This window comes from Amborella trichopoda, chromosome 4 (genome assembly GCF_054954075.1).
Source record: "Amborella trichopoda isolate Santa Cruz 75 chromosome 4, AtrichopodaSantaCruz75HAP2 v2.0, whole genome shotgun sequence".
Classification (NCBI taxonomy): Eukaryota; Viridiplantae; Streptophyta; class Magnoliopsida; order Amborellales; family Amborellaceae; genus Amborella; species Amborella trichopoda.
This window is the reverse complement of record NC_142339.1, coordinates 38,157,007-38,173,928: the sequence shown is the minus strand read 5'-3', so window position 1 is coordinate 38,173,928 and position 16,922 is coordinate 38,157,007. Positions and strand designations below refer to the sequence as shown.

General features: G+C 43.5%; 1 protein-coding gene across 12 annotated transcripts in view; it reads left to right on the top strand.

Moving 5' to 3' along the window:
* LOC18423799 (putative UDP-3-O-acyl-N-acetylglucosamine deacetylase 1, mitochondrial) overlaps positions 1–16,922 on the top strand; it is a 57,524-nt gene that overhangs the window by 39,981 nt on the left and 621 nt on the right. For 6 of the 12 annotated variants that reach the window (XR_967093.3, XR_016054445.1, XR_016054447.1 and 3 more), the window contains 2 exons: positions 333–393; positions 7,855–7,999. Coding sequence is in view for 6 of the 12 variants with exons in the window: in XM_011629753.3 (XP_011628055.1) it covers positions 333–397; positions 7,855–7,999 (210 nt within the window). In the remaining 6 variants the exon portion in view is untranslated. Of the gene's footprint in view, positions 1–332; positions 398–7,854; positions 8,000–16,922 lie in introns of all 12 variants that reach the window. The other 6 variants (XM_011629753.3, XM_011629761.3, XM_088865174.1 and 3 more) reach the window with 1 other exon arrangement.

Sequence of the window (16,922 nt, the reverse complement as noted above, 5' to 3'; positions counted from 1 at the left end):
AAATGGAAAGGAATACTAGGGTCTGCAAGCAAGAGGCATAAGCTTTAGTGGGACGCATGCAAGTCACTCTAGGAGGCACAAGCCTCCTCCAAGCATTTTTTAAAGGCAGATCAAAAGCAGCTTCTAGGTGTTGGACCTGAACCTCATCTTTGTGGTGCCGATTGGGACTAGACCTTTGTCAACCATGCCAGTGATTTAGATGTGATGAATAACTATTCATCTTGCTTTGCTCGGGTGTTATTACAGATATTATGAATTAGCCATAATTGTCCTTTCTAAACATGTATAGTTTTGTCTTAAACTCTTTTGATGGTTTCATTTCTTTGATGCAGGTTGAGCAGCTACGAATGAATGGACTAATTGCTGGAGGATCTGTGGAAAATGCTATTGTTTGTAGGTTGGCTTCCCCTTAACCTTGGGTTGGAGTTACACTGATAGACTTGCTTGGTTGTATTCATGTTTTGCATCGTTGTCGCAAAAGTCGTTGTATTTTGATGCAAATTTTTGGTTCGCTATGATTACATTTTGTTCCTTTAACCTTCTGCACATCTGACAGGCATTAGCTATGCATACTAGCCAATGAATATTAGCAGGGTTGACATTAATTTATATGCATAATGGACTATTCAAACTTAGTAAACATTCCACATGCTGTCCAGCAACTGTAAATGCTTTTCCAATAACATAAGTGTTCCATGGTCCTGTCTTGGTTGGCCTCCTTCTCGAACCAGGTCCACAGCTGGGCTGGTTTCCGACAATGCCAACTCCGGCTCCTCAAATCTGCCTTGAAAGAATGGAGACGCCAACTCCCAGGAAATTTCTGATCCCAGAAGAAGCATTGCTTCTGTTCATCCTGCACTGGGACTCCATCAAAGAGAACAGAGGCTCGACTCCTGATGAAAGGTAACTTAGATCCCAATCTAAGCTTGACTACCCGCTCCTCCTTTGTAAAGAAGAGATCTTTTGGTCTCAGAGATCCAGGGTCAATTGGGTCAAATTTGGTGACCTCAATACCACATTCTTTCATAAGATGGTCAACTGTAGAAGGCGCAAACAAGTCTATCTCCCACCTCAAGGTAGATGACCTTGTCTTCGACCAACATCCCCTCGTGGAAAAGGCTATCATTGACTTCTTCTCTCACCTTTCCTTGGCTCCCCAGGCCCCACACCGTGGATGGCTGACTTTTCCTTTCAATCTATCCCATAGGACAAAGCTGTTTGGCTCGAAAGACCTTTCTTTGAAGAGGGCCTGAGGGCCATCAACGACCTTGGATAGGATAGAGCACTTGGCCCTGATGGATACCTAGTGGCTCTGTTCAAAATATTTTGGGATGCCATATGGCCAGACCTGCTCGCCTTCTTTGACGAATACCATACTAGAAGCATCATTCATAAGGCCATGGACGCTAGGTTGATTGCCTTAATTCCCAAAGTTGAAGGGGCCAAAGGGCTCAAAGACTTCAGGTCAATTAGGCTAATTAACAGTTCTTACAAGATTCTCTCTCCAAGGTTCTTGCCACTAGGTTAAAGGAGGTCCTCGGCTGGGTCATTTCTCTGACCAAAGGGACCTTTGTCAAGGACTGCTAGATCCTTGATGGTGCACTCGTTGCCCACGTATGCATCCGCTTTAGATCCCTGTTTAAACTTCTAGGATTGGTCATCAAACTCTATTGGGAGAAAGCCTACGACCACCTTGGCTGAGACATTCTAAACGAAACCCATCGTAAGATGGGTTCTAGCCAACGTTGGAGGGGCGGGATGTGTGGACGCATCTCGAACCCCCTCTTCTATGTTCTTAATGGCTCCCCCAAAGGATTCTTTCTTGCCTCTAGAGGCCTTTGACAGGATGACCCCCTATAACCTTTCCTTTTTGCTATTGCGATTGAGGTTTTAGTAGGTCCATCTCTAGAATGTATCACCCTAGCCTCCTCAAGGGCTTTATTATTGGGAGTTAGGGCCCCGTAATCACTCACCTCCAATATGCTGACGATACCTTGCTCTTCTGTGATGCCTCCACCCAAAGAGTTGACTCCCTTCTCCTATTCCTAAAATGTTATGATATGACCACTGGCTTCAAGGTTAGTATGACCAACTCCGAGATGATATGCGTGTCCACTGAGGCCTATATGATTCATAACCCGGCAGACAGGTGGAGCTGTATGGTTGATGAGCTGCCCTCCACCTTCTTGGGGCTGCCATTGTGCATTCGCAAAGCCCAAGTTGCGGCAATGGAACCACATAATTGACAAGTTTGATTGGAGACTACCTGGTTGGAAGGGAATGTTTCTTTCCTTGGTAGGGTGAATAACCCTCATCAAGCCCACCCTATCCAACATCACAATCTTCCGTATTTCCCTTTTTCATATGCCTTCGTTGGTAGTGGAAAGGCTGGAGCAGCTCATAAGGAACTTCCTTTGGTCGAGAATGGGGGGTTGTAGTATTACCTCATCTCTTAGGCTAAAGTGTGCTCGCCCAAAGCCCAAGGAGCCAAGGTATTCACAGTCTCAAAGCTAACAATCTAGCTCTCCTTGGCAAATGGTGGTGATACTATGCCACAAAGATAATCACCTTTGGAAAGACGTCCTCTGACAAAAGTACGACTGCAGAGCCTCAAGTTGGCTTCCTAACTTAGGGACTAGTGGCAGATCCTCGAGCTTTGGAGATCCCTCCCTTGGAGCCACAGTCTCTTCTTAGAGAATAATTGTGTGTGACCTCGTGAAGGTAATAGAGTCCTTTTCTGGTCCGATCTCTAGACAGGACATTGGGAACACTTTCCCAATTCGTTCCTCATAGCTCGTGAGACCCACACAATTGTAGCTGATCACTTTGTTTCGTTGGGTCCTGCTAAAGTTTGGCACTCCAACTTTAGGAGGCCCATTGCATACCACAAGATCTGTCGCCCTCCTACCCCATGGTGTCGACAAGATTATTTGGTCATTCGCCCCCTTAGGTGTTTTCTCCGTAGCCTCATTGTACCACAAATCACCTCACCTCCTACCCTGCCAATAACACCCCCCTTCGTAGCTGCTAAAGACCAGTTTCCCTTTATTCTTCCCAAGATCTAGGTCTCCAATTGGAGTGCGCTCTTCAAGAGAGCCTCGACTGTTGACAAGCCCCAAAGAAGGGCTTTTTTGATACCCAACAGATGTGTGATGTGCATTGAGGAGAAAGGAATCAACACACACCTTTCATCCATTGCGACTTAGCTAGATCCCTTTGGGGAGATCACCTCCAACTTTTCAACTAGTCATGGTGACCCCAAGGTTAGTCCTACGTCTTTTTTCTGCTTTTCTCTCTCCTTCGTGGTTCAAGTCGGGCTTACTCCTATGGCGGGCTTCTGTGTCTGTCATGCTGTGGGTCATTTTGAATGAGAACAATAGTAAGACCTTCTGTGGGAGAAGGCTACCCTCGCAACCTTGAAGGACAGGGTCAAAACTTTGGTCATCTTTTGAGCTAGATATCACGACTCCTTTAAGCATTTTTCTTATACAGATTTTCATCAAGACTGACAGACAATGCTGTACTTGAGGGCAACTAGAATCCCTCGTGCCTCTCGATGGAGACTGCCTGAACCCAGCCAGTCCAAGCTAAACTTTGATGGTTGTTCCCTCGGCAACCTGGGCCCTTCAGGCATAGGGGGTATCTTCAGGGATGAGGACGGTTGTACTCTCTTCTCCTTTCCTCAATTAATTGGGCACATTGATTCTAACCGCAGAGGCTATAGCTCTTCTCGAAGGCCTCAGCAGCTTCAATCCTAGTTAGGGCCCAGAATTAGTTGTCGAGGGAGACCCCAAAAATGTCATTGCCCAGGCCTCCACGTCCTCGCCTTGCTCCTGGAGTCTCAACCATATTTTTGATGAAATTTTCACCATCAGCGAACCTATGCATGTTTCATGGAGGCATATTTGGAGAGAAACCAATGCATCAGCCGAAGCCCTTTCTATGGACCGAGCAGCACAAAACGCCATCAGGGGGGTTTTTGGAAACTTTTTGAGCTCATAGTCCCCCATTTTTTGTACCTAGTTCTATTCTTCATCTTCTGGATGTAGAGCATTTTTTGAACCCTGTTTGAGGGTTTTTGTGCAAAGCACCTAGCTACTGGATTGCCTAAACTCTTATAATTTGCCTATTACTTTAATACAACAGTCAACAGATAAAAAAAAAGAAACGATAGTTTAATTTAGTTTGTAATAGACAGAATAATCTGTTATGAATTCAATTATTTTGAGAGAGAACTAAGTAGAAAGGAGCAACATTGTAGATCCACTTGCTTTTTTATTGAAGTTGACTGGTGATCCTTTTGATAATCCAAGAAACTCATGAGTTGGTGTTGGTATCTAGATAGATGGTATCATTACATAATTTTGAATGAATTCCAGGTGATTCTTAATGTTTTTAGGAATGGGTTCAGTATCCCATATGATTAAGGAGCACAAATTTGGGATGACCTCTGGATGAAATAGTTGAAGTATGTTATTGGTTCCAGTACATTTAATGTATCCTTTAACTTGTCTCCTAATGTTGCCTTGCATTGCCATTTTGTTCCTTCAAATCTTAATTGCTATCCAAGCTTGATGCACATGATTTTTTTTTATCAAAAGTTCAAGACATTTGGTGGTAATGGAAAAAGATTGATTCTGAAATTTTGATAAAGAAATGCTCAAATCCATTGCCCCATATTAAGTGGATCCCTAGAAAAGGATAACTAGGAAATGGTTTTCCAAGGAGATTGCATATTTCCATTGTTGGATCCAAAATCTGGGGCAAAATGTTTTGTTTGCTAGAGATTGTTTTCCCTCTCCTTTTCCCTCTTATCTCTACCATGTATTCCTCTCTAGAGATTCCTTGCATTTAACCCCTTTTCCAGGTAGAAATGTATTTTTCAAATTGCATTTAGATGCTATTACATTTCACAAGAATATATTTTACAGGAAATAGTCTTTTTTAGACAATTTCTTTCTGAAGATCCAAACGGGTCCTTATTTTCCTGGTAACTTTCAGAAAATTTGGCTCCTAGAGAAAACAAATGTTACATCGATGTTATACCAAGGAGATAATATGTTAATATCTTGCTCATTGGTTCCTTTTTTAGCAATGGTTTTTCATGGATACCAATAATGTCCTTTGTATTCATAGTTGTAAACTTTATCACCATTATGTTGATGCTCTCGTTCAAATAATTTGTATTTCATATGGCTTAATTGTTGACTTTGTTTTTCTCAATAAGGTTTGTATAGAAGTCCCTAGGGGTTATCTAGGCCCTGTAAGAAGATTTGGTTTTGAATTTCCATGCCACTCTAACTTGTGCACGTCATTGTTTGATTTCTGTATTTGTGAGGATTGATGGTTATTGTGCTTTTTTTTAATGAGTTGTAATGCAGAATTATGTCTTGAAATTGTTGAATTAAGGAGTTGTAATTTTGTCCATTGTTGTGCTCAATCTATCATGTTATGAGCGGAAAAAGTCCTGGGAGTACTATTGGAGTCATTATAGTAGATCATTTTAGGGGCTTCTTTTGAAGTACTATTGCTGTAAATTTCATTTTATGTGTTTTTATCTGATTTTGGAAGCCAAGAAATTTTTGTTTTGCTACCCTTGAGGGGACCTCCAAATACCTTCAACATTACAACTGTCATATAGAAAACTTCCCATTCAATTTCATAGGCATGCGGCAATCACATAAAACTCTAGGTACACCTCTCCACTTTGCCCACTCAACTCTAATTCTTTGCGCGACATCATCCTCAATCCCTCCATTCTCTTGGATTGTCAACACAAGATATCAAAAGTAATCTCTTTTAGGTATTTCTTGGCCATCAATCTTAACTACTTCCTCGATTTACTCCTATTATTACTAAACTTGCATTTAGTATATTATGTCTTACTCCGGCTAATTTTAGAACCTTTAGATTCTAGAGCATCCCTCCAAAGTTCTAGCTTTGCGTTGACGCCTCCTCTAGTCTCATTAATTAGTATATCATTCGTGAACAACATACACTACGGTACCTCATCTTGCAGGTACCTAGTTAACTCGTCCATAACCAAAACAAAGCTATGGCCTTTACGCTGACCCCTGATGTAGGCTTATTATTGTTACAAACTTTTCTCTCCACTAGTTGTCCTCACAATTATTAGCATCCCTCATACATATCTCTCACCATATCATATGCTTTCTAGGGACCCTCATACATATTTTCTTTCTTCGCAATATTGTATTGAACAACTTAGTTAGCTAACATATGGCAATCTCCCCCATGCACTTCCAGACTCTATCGGGTTACCATCTGATCCTAAAGTCTTTCCTATCTTCATTTTTCTCAAATCTTTTTTTACTTCAAATGTCCTAATCCTACGGATGTATCTATAAACTCCGCCCTCATTAATGTTAAAAGTTCCTCCGAATGCTGTGTTCTCATGGTGTTCGTCATTAACAATTTTTGGAAATAAATTGCCCACCTTTCGTTGACCTCATCATCCTTCATCAAGACCCTCTAATCCTCACTCTTAATGCATTTAATATGATATAGATCCCTACACTTCCTCTCTCTCATCTTTGTTAGTTTGAAGACATCTTTTTCACCTTCTCTTGTCCCCAGTGTATTTTGTAGATTGTCGTATGCCTTAGGTTTAGCCTTACTATTTTCTTAGTATTTTTATATTCTTCTAAGTTTTGATGATTTCTGCCATATTGTCAAGCTTTATAACGTGATCGTTTTCACTAATAGCCTTTTGAACCTTAGCACTCCGTCACCAAGTGTTTATAGTTTGTACATGCATGTCTTGCCATATTAGCTTTTCAGATCGAAGTACTAGTTACTTTGGACATGTGGTAGGCATGACATTTATGTCGATATCTATCAACACTAGTTTCCGCTCTGTTTTCCTTTGTGGACACTTACAAGCTTACGGGCAGTTTGGCTGCAATATATTGCTCTGTGATTGCAATTTTATGGTAGGAAGATTCACTACACCATAGTACACAAACATCTGAAACTAAGGACCTGCTTGCTTGTGGATACGTACCAGACCTGCTGGGAAGGGGCATGAAGTACCATTCTTAAGAGTCAATAATTTCTTCACAATTAACCTAGAAAACTGCAGGTTTTGAGGGGTTAAACCAGAAAAATAAGGAACCTTGAAAAGAAGTTTTACCGTTTATCTTGGATGAGTGCTGTCCCTTCAGGCCCTTATCTACCCAGCCAAACTGGCTATAAGAATGACTTCATAAAGATATTATGTTCTAGTGCTCATTAACTTTCTTCAAAAAGAAGTGTTTAGGTGCATGTGCTTTAGTTACGCTTTTATGATGATTTTCTACTGTAATGAGAGCTTCCAGTTGCAAGAGAACTAACACCAGTGACAAATAAAATGTGTTAATATTTATTCCATTCAAGGACATCACTATTATATATATAAGTACGATCACTTATAAAGAATCAATAGGTAATGGCCCAGAAGCAAATGCTTCCCTGATATGCTCAGCCAAGTTAATGCTCTCATGAAGCTTGCTATTTTTGTTTCTTTCTTTGATTGGCTTTTTTGACATGGTTCCAAGCATGTCAATAGCTCTTACTATGTTCTCAGGGGTGAAATGGATATGTAAACTTGATCCTTTTTGTCGTTTCATACATAGATTAGAACATCGAAAGATTCTAATCTTTGTGGAGCCTATTAAATTGTAGACTTGTGTTTTATATTTCATTGTATGGACATTTGAAGAGATGGTCTTCATTTTGAGGATTTTATTGACATTACTCGAGGAATTCATTTCAGAAACATAGTCTTCATTCCAAGTCTAGCTATTGTTATTATCAGAATACTTTAATTTTGTTGACTCCCAATTTCATTTGCAGTACCAGTGAAGGATGGCTTAATCCACCATTGCGTTTCCATGATGAACCATGCCGGCATAAAGTTCTTGATCTTGTAGGAGACCTCTCACTTCTTGCAAGCAATGGTAATCAAGGATTTCCTGTGGCACACATAATTGTTTTCAAGGTTTGTGCGCTAAACTATGTGATAGGATTTATGAAATTGCATATTTTGGGGAGAGTAATTGTCTACAAATGGATACATGAAAAGGCACATATTACGGATTCCTGCTTAATGAAGGCTGATAAAATGCTTACACTTTCACAAGGAAAATATGACTAGATTTTTTTATATTTAGAAGATAAAAATGACTGCGTAAGGGTCATTATCCTGGGGATCAAGTCGTCTACGGTCCAAGGTGAATCACATTGGCTTTGTATAAGGTCTAGAGCATCCTAAGTCACTAACACCCTCCATGCATTGACAACTGAATTCATTAGTCACTAGGATTTTTACCCGTCATTTCATTGTTTAAACTAATTGGGAAGCATGAAAGCAAGACCATGAACCAGGTTGACCATTGTCCAGATATTGAAGAGTTTGTTTCTAATGAAGCAGCTTGACTACCACGCCCACCACCTCCCAAAAAAAAAAAAGAAAAAAAAAACCTTGTAAATTAATGTGGGAATCTCAAAAATTAGACACGCTTTTCTCTTTCCCCTCGGAAAAGACCTTAAAGCTCTCAACAGTTGCAGTCCTCAATTCAAAGGAGCCCTCCTCTCTCTACAACGCCGGAATAAGGAAATGGGCGCTGCACAACCGCAGAAAATTTGGCTCACAGTATCCCATATTACCCTTCAAGCTTGGCACATCGATACTTTCAAGAAGATTGGCGACTCTTGTTGGGCTTTCATCTTGGTTCATTGGAAATCCTCAGCATCACTCCCTCTCAGGACCATTCAACTCCTCGTTGAAACCCTCATCCCTTATCTCATACCTTCCTGTGGATCGATGCTGATGGCTTGTACTACTGTATTCCGCTAGCTTGGTACTGCGCTTCCCCACTTTTGCCTTGCCATGTTCGTGAACACCAGTTTCCCCTCCATACTCTTATGGACCACCCTACACCTGCAGGCCAGAACTGGTGGACCATGGTCTCCCGTAGACGCCACTCTTGCGTTCGTTGTAACCAGAGGCAACGACCTGGTGGGCACCGCAACTGTCCATCCCTTCATCGTAGGGATGCATGCGCTTCTTCTCATTCCCCTAGGGAGGGGATTTCAAATTCAATCTCAAATTCAAACCCTGGGACAGTTGTCAACCCTGATGAGTTACCCCATGGCACTTCGTCCTTGCCCATGTGAGCAACCTCCAAAACCCAATGGCACTGCACCACCTGGCCCTTGTCACGTGGTACCTTCAGAGTGCTTTCCTCAACACGTTTCTCCCCAACTTTTGCCGCCCCCTCGCCCTGCCCCACTAGCGATTCAATGACCACCATCCAGCCTGTTGAACCTATTTCTTCCCCATTTGTGGCCTTACCGCTCCCAGATGTGACCACACCTCATCCTTCACCCTCATGTCATGCAGCTGGCATTGACCCAACCGCATGTTCCTTGGGTTGCCCACCCCACATGGCCTTGCCCCTTCTTGCACCACCTACTGCCTCTTCCCCAAAAGCCTTTCCTGGGCTGTCAGATTTTCATTGACCTCGTCCCACCCTTCTCTAGCTTATGATGTGCCCCCTCAACCACCACTTCCTTTTCCTTTCACTCCCTCGCTATTGCCTGCTTCTCACCTTCCACCAACATCCCTCAAGCCTCGCCTCTTTGCTCCACCCCTCTTGAAGCACTCGTCCACCCTCACCTTGCTGGTAGCATGGCCTCCTCTGGTCACACCAGCGCACTTTTGCAAATCCCATGTTCCCATTCCCATTTTCCTCGCCCCATTCCCCTGTGTCACCTTCGTTCTCTGCTATGTTACCCCCTACTCCCCTCTCTCGCTCCACCTCTTGGCCTCGTTACCTCAAACCCTCTTCCCTCCCTTCCCCATCCTTCCCTCCCTTCTTCATCCTCCCAATTTTTGCCCCCTTACGCCCACTCCACCAGCCCTTCCTACCCATCACCCACACGCCTCCCTACGACCTCAATTCTTTCTCCTCTCCTTGGTTTTGCCCCAACCCCTTCAATCGAGGATGTTTCCCCGGCCATGACAAACATGAAAGGTGGACCATGTGACCGGACAAGTCAATACCAATTAAAAATTTTCAACTCTTTTATACGTATTGCCACTCGGATCATTTACAAGTGTCCAAAATACAATTTTGACTCAATGAAATAGCCAAGACCTCTCACTTGCATGCCAAAAATTACATTCATCATGTAGAACTAAAAATTACATAAGAAAGTAATAGAAGCAACAAAATATGAAACATGTACCTTGCCTCAGGTTAACCCCAAGGACTTCGTAACCCCAAACCGGGTCTCCTCTACCGATGGCACATGGGATCTCGATTCAAGAACACACCTCACAATTAGGGAAGCCCAAGAAAAAACCCTTAGAGAACATCACATGGGATTTCCTTGACCAAGGCTCAACACATGAGCATAAGGCAAGAACTTAGCACTAGGGCTTGTATGGCTTGGGTGTACCACCCCTTAGGGTTAACTTTTCCTAAACCCTAATTTTTTATGAGAGAAAGAAGAGAGAGAAGGCTAGAGTAGGGTGTGCCCCTTTGGTTGCTTAGAAAGAGAGATAGAGAGATGAGAAATAGAACCCCCATAGCTAGTATATATAGACAAGAGGCTTGGGTTTTTAGGGTTAGGGTTTTTCTATCATTATGAGGTTTAATCTTGATCTTTAACCTTGGTGACGTACGGAGTGAAGAGATCTCAACTATTCATTCCTTAGATCAACCATCATGATTAAAGCAATGATGTGGAACCTTATCCCTCAGTTTTCAAAACGTCATTCCCATCAAATATTTTGTGCAGAGAAAGTATTTAATTCATAATTATTTGATATCTTACACTTTTTTATCTACTTTCAATTCAAATCTTTACACCTTAATTTTCCGAAACTTCAAATCAACCCATGCCTTAGAAGGCACATGAAACAATAAGGAAAGTTTGCATGCGGTGGGGTGCACCACCCATGCGGTGTCCATGTGGGCCTCACACCCAACACATTGGTGGGCCCATTGGATCCCATTGGACCCCAATATATTAATGTTAATTTTTAGATATTAAAACAAATTTTACAAAACCTCCAAATATTTTATTTGTCTCTCTAATTAAAATAAATCCAGAAAATTGATTTTTCCTTACATGAAATCATATTTCAATAAAATAAAATACCTAGAGAGGTCTAAAAATCATTTTAATTATCTATAGAATAATTAAGACTTATTTAAACATATTAAAGAATATTTGATGGGAATTGGATCTATAGAGTTAGGATTACGACAAAAATAGTGAGGACTCTATCGTCTTTAGAGGCTGCATCTCATTGCACCTTCTCAAACTGACCCAATCGATTCTATGACCACAACCCATCGTAGGGTTCATGATCGGATTATTAAAGTCGGCCAATAAGTGGAGAAGATACGATTCTAGACCATGGATTACAGGTCCCTCCTTGAGGACAGGTCCAAAGCCCATTTTGGTAGTATGCTCCATGGGTCGTTCCAACACAGTCTCTCTTCCACACATGTACACGTCACCCACACCCTTATCCAAAAGGGTCGCTTCTCGGATGGCTATCTAGTGTACGTGTCGTGTGATTGTAATGATGAGGTTTTAGGCCGTTGTCCTCTCAGGCCATCCATCACACACGGGAGTCAAATCTAAGTCCCCTGGCCAACTGTCTTGGGCACATCTCCTACCTCATAACCCCACATTGAAACCCTTATCAGTTGTGCTTACACGATGCCTAGGACTACCTACGGGTTTTGGACTTCACATTGAATCATAGCTAGTCAAAACTCTTATGAGCTTAATCTAAGACATTATTATGGCCTACAAGCTGGACGATACCCTCGCTGAAGTTAATAATTCATTATATATTTTCAGTACATGCTCTCATAAGGCCTTTAAATGGCCACAAAAACCCAACAAAACCATCCCTGGCTCCCCACTCTTCTACCAAATCCCCCCCGCCCTTTTGGGTCATCCACTCCTTCCCTTGAGTCCCCGCTCTTCTTCCTCTCTCTATTTCTATGCTGGTCCCTCATTCCCTCCCTTCTCTACCAAACACTCCCCAGAGTTGGATCTCTTTTCGCATCCAAAGGAGAGACAATCACCACCCCCATTTTCTCAACTACACCCCTCAGCATCGGCTAGAGGTTCCTAATTCCCCGCAGATCACAGACTCATCTTTTTTGCAGTCTATGGCTTTTGTCAATTCAATTTTCATGGATGATTTGGACGATGCTCAAGGTAACATCGACGAAGTTCTCAAAGTCTTGGGGTTCAAATTCAACGAACCAAAAGAAGCTCTTCAAGCCTTCATCAGGACCACAATCTTGCACAATGCTACTAAGGATACTAAAGGCAAGGGTCCCATGGCCTCTACCAGAGGTAAACGAGAATTAGCCAACCTCCACTGTGGAATTAATTATGAGAGAGGGGATCCTTCAGCCCTCCTCCATGCTGCCCTGACCTCCTCGGCCTGGTAGACTACCATACGCTCGTCTAGGCGAACCCCTCCCCCACCCTCTGCACGATGAAGATTCTTAGTTGGAATGTCCAGGGCCTGGGCCACCCGAACAAGCGGAACCACATCCACAACGTTTGCTCTACAACCTCACCTTCCCTCCTCGGGTTGGTGGAAACAAAATTCATACCGTGCCAATGGCATGCTCTCGAAGCCCATGGTGCTTCGGTCGATATGGGTCCTCTGGGACTCGATCATCCACTCTCTTGCTCACCACTCCATTGGCTGTTTTTTTGTCACAGCCATCCTCTCCAAGAACTTTGACAGCTTTCTTTGGAATGCCACAGTGGTGTATGGACTGAACTCAGATACAATTCGAGATGCTTTTGGGGGCGAAGTCCAATCTGCCTCCCTGGCCCCTCCCACTTGGTGCTTAGGGGTCGACTTCAACGTCACAAGATGGTCGCATGAGCATAACTCCAATCATAGCATTACCCCAACTATAGTCAAGTTTTCGGACTTCAACTTCCGTAAGAACCTCCTCGACATCCCCCTTGAAAGGACTGAATTCACATGGTCGAACCATTCCTCAACTCCCAACCTATCAAAATTAGATAGAATCTGACCTCCATAGATTGGGACAACCACTTTCCTAAAACTCACTCCCTTGTCCTTCCCAAGCCAGCGTCAGATCACCGCCCCATCCTTCTCGACAACCAAGCTGTCCAAAGGGTCCCAACCCTTTTCGCTTCGAGTTGGCATGGTTTGAAGAGCCAAATTTCCCATCTTTCGTTCGATCCTTGTGGGACTCATTTTCCCCATTGGTGCACAGTCGAGCTGGCTTCAGGCTACAAAGGAAGCTTCAATTCCTTAAGAATTCCTTAAAGTTTGGAGCTCACAGCTACCTGGAAACTTTAGAGCTCAGAAAGCTTCCCTACTTGAGTTCATTCACTTTTGGGACTCTACTGAGGGGCATAAAACTCTCTCCCCTTGCGAACTTCAGCTTCGGTCTAATACCAAACTAGAGTATCAGCTCATACTTAAGGAAGGAAGAACTTTATTGGTCCCAGCGAGCTAGGGTCCAATGGCTTAAGCTTGGAGATTTTAGTATGGCTAATTTTCATAAGATTGCAGACTACCATAGGCGCAAATATTCGATCACTCACCTCAATGTGGGATGATGAATTCTAGATGAACCTTGCCTCTTTGAGCAGGTGGTTGTGGATTACGTTTCCCAGCTTTTCTCCACCCTCAATTCCCCAAACCTCAAATGGATGACCTGTCTTTCTCTCGTCTACCTTATGATGTTGCTGCCTCTCTTGAGAGACCCGTCACCAAGGAGGAGGTCTTACAAGCCATCAATGACCTTAGCATAGACCGGTCCCTTGGTCCGGATGGCTTCCCTATCGCACTCTTCAAATCCTTTTGGGACACCTTGCTACCAAACATAATGACTTTTTTTGAAGAATACCACTCTTGGGGCATCATCCACAACGATGAATGCTACCTTCATTGCACTGATACCTAAGGTCGAAGGAGCCGAAGAGCTAAAAGTCTTCAGACCCATTAGTTTGATCAACAGTTCCTACAAGATTCTGTCCAAAGTTCTTGCCTCTCGCCTTAGAAATGTTTTAGGCTATAGGTCGTTTCCCCCATCCAAGGGGCTTTCGTAAAGGATCGGCAAATCCTCGATGGCACTGTTATAACCCATGAATGCATCCACTCTTGCCACCTCTCTAAAACCCTTGGCCTCGTGATCAAAATCAACTGGGAGAAAGCTTATGATCACATTGATTGGCATATCCTTGATGAGACCCTTCTAAGAATGGGTTTCGGGGTTACTAGGAAGAGATGGATCCAAGGATGCATAGCTAAACCTCCCTTCTTTGTGCTCATCAATGGCTCTCCCAAAGGTTATTTCCAGGCCTTAAGAGGCCTTCGACGGGGTGACCCACTGTTTCCTTTCCTGTTTGCATTGATAGCTGAGGTGTTTGGTGTTTGTATCTCGAGAGTATATCGTGCGGGTCTCCTTTCGGGCTTTCGCATAGGAAAATATGCCCCCCATCATTTCACACCTTCAATATGCTGATGACACTCCTCTTTTGAAACGCCTACCAACAGCAAGCGAAGTGCCTGATGAGTTATCCTTCAATGCTTTGAGTTAGCTACCGGCTTCAAAGAGAACATGGCAAAATAAAAAATTATGGGAGTGTGTACCGACAACTCCCTAGTACAAAGTCTTGTTGACTGATGGGGTTGTGCTGTCAACGACCTCCCATCCACTTGGGCCTCCCTCTAGGAGTGTGCGCTGATAGCTCCCTAGTACAAAGTCTTGTCGACCGATGGGGTTGCGCTGTCGATGACCTCCCATCCACTTGGGCCTCCCTCTATGTCTCTACCTACCGAGACTCGAGTAGTGGAGCCTAATAATCGACAAGTTTGATAGTAAGCTAGCTGGGTGGAATGGGTGATTCTTCTCTCCAGCTGGTTGATTGACCCTCATCAAGGCCACGTTGGCTAGTATCCCGCTCTTCCTCATGTCTCTCTTTTACATGCCAGCCTCTGTTCAAGCCAGATTGGAAAAGCTCATGAGAAATTTCTTATGGTCAGGCTAGGGCAGCAATAAATTCGATCTCATATCTTGGGCCAAGGTATACACTCCCAAATCACAAGGGGTCTTGGCATCAAAAATATTAAAGCCACAAACTTAGAACTGCTCGATAAATGGTGGTGGCGTTTTGCCGCCCAGCCAAATCACCTCTGGAGAGAAGTCATATCCCGCAAATATTGTCATGAGGACCATGTATAACTACCATCTGTTAGAACCAGTGGTCATTTATCAGGCTTCTGGAGGTCCCCTCGCCACTGCCACAACCTATTCTTAGACAAGGTGCGCTTTCGCCCAAGAATGGGCGACATAATCCCCTTTTGGTTAGACGCTCGGGTAGGCACCACCTGCTGAAGGACCAGTTCCCCTCTCGTTACAGAATTGCTGCTGATCCACTCGCCATGGCAGGCAACAGTTTTGCTAGCCCTAGGCACTCTAGAACGGAACCCCAACTTCAGGAGGCCCCTCACTGATGACGAGATTAGTGCTTTGTCATCCACCCTAGCACAGATTTTCATCCCTCCTTCTGGGGAGGACAAGATCATTGGACTCCAGATGCTTCTGGGGCCTTCTTAGTAACTTCTTTCTATCGAGCCGTCAACCTACCACCCAATTCCTCTGCTGCGCCTCCCTCCATTGCCGCCAAAGCATGGTTCTCGGCTATCCCTTCCAAGATCCAATTCTTCAACTGGGCTCCACGAAAGAGCCTTTATTCTTGACCATCTTCCGAGAGGACTCCCCCTACCCAATAGATGTACAATTTGCTTGAAGGCCGAAGATACAAATGCTCATCTCATTATTCATTGCCAAGTGGCATCTACACTGTGGTCCTATGTACTCCACTTGTTTAATTCGCATTGGGTTGCTCCTTTAGTCCATTCCCTAACTTTTTTCAACCTGCCTCCACACCCCTTGGACTAGCTCTGGTTACTTCCTATGGAGAGCATCGATTGTGGCCATTTTATGAACTATATGGCTCGAAAGGGACAGCCGTATGTTCAGGGCGGAGATAGCCCCTACTTCTACCTTGTTTGACAAATATCACACCCTAGTTTCCTTTTGGACCAAGAACCACAGTATTTTCAGAAGTTCCTCTTTTGCCGACCTCTTCCACAATTGGCACTTGAACCTCAGGGCCTAAAGGATATCTCGTTCTTCTCTGTGGAGGCTGCCTGAAGATGGGCATATTGAGCTCAATTTTGATGGTTGCTCCATTGGCAACCCAGGCCGCTCTGGCATGGGAGGCATCTTTAGAAATTCTGAAGGTTCTACCCTCCTTTCCTTCTCTTTACCTATTGGTTCATCAGATTCTACCACTGCGGAGGCTTTGGCCTGGCTTGAAGGGCTTCGAAGATTCGACCCTAGCTGAAACAAGGACTTGGTTGCTGAAGGTGACTCTAAAAATATCAACTTGGGCTACTGGTACTGGTCCCTACCCGTGGAGACGTTCATATCTTCGACAAAATAGTTTTCATCACCAGTACCTTAAGAAATACTTGGAGACACTTTTAGGGAAGCTAATGTTGCTGCCGACGCTCTAGCTAGGGAGGGCGCAAGACTCAACAGTCTTAAGGGATTGTAGGCAATTTTAAGCTTGCACCGTCTTTTATCTTTTTTTGATGTAGAGCATTTTTTTGGCCCCCTTGTGAGTTTTTGTACAGGGCACCTGCCAATTGGGCTTGCGTAATTTTTGTATATGCTCTATCTGTTCATCTCTTCTCTGCACTCCTTTAAATTCATTAATATAATAGTTTAACTTAAAAAAAAAATAGATATCATCTTTTATATCTAGAGTTCTTTGGAAAATTCATATTGGTGAATGATGCGGTCTCCTTTTGGGAATTTAAT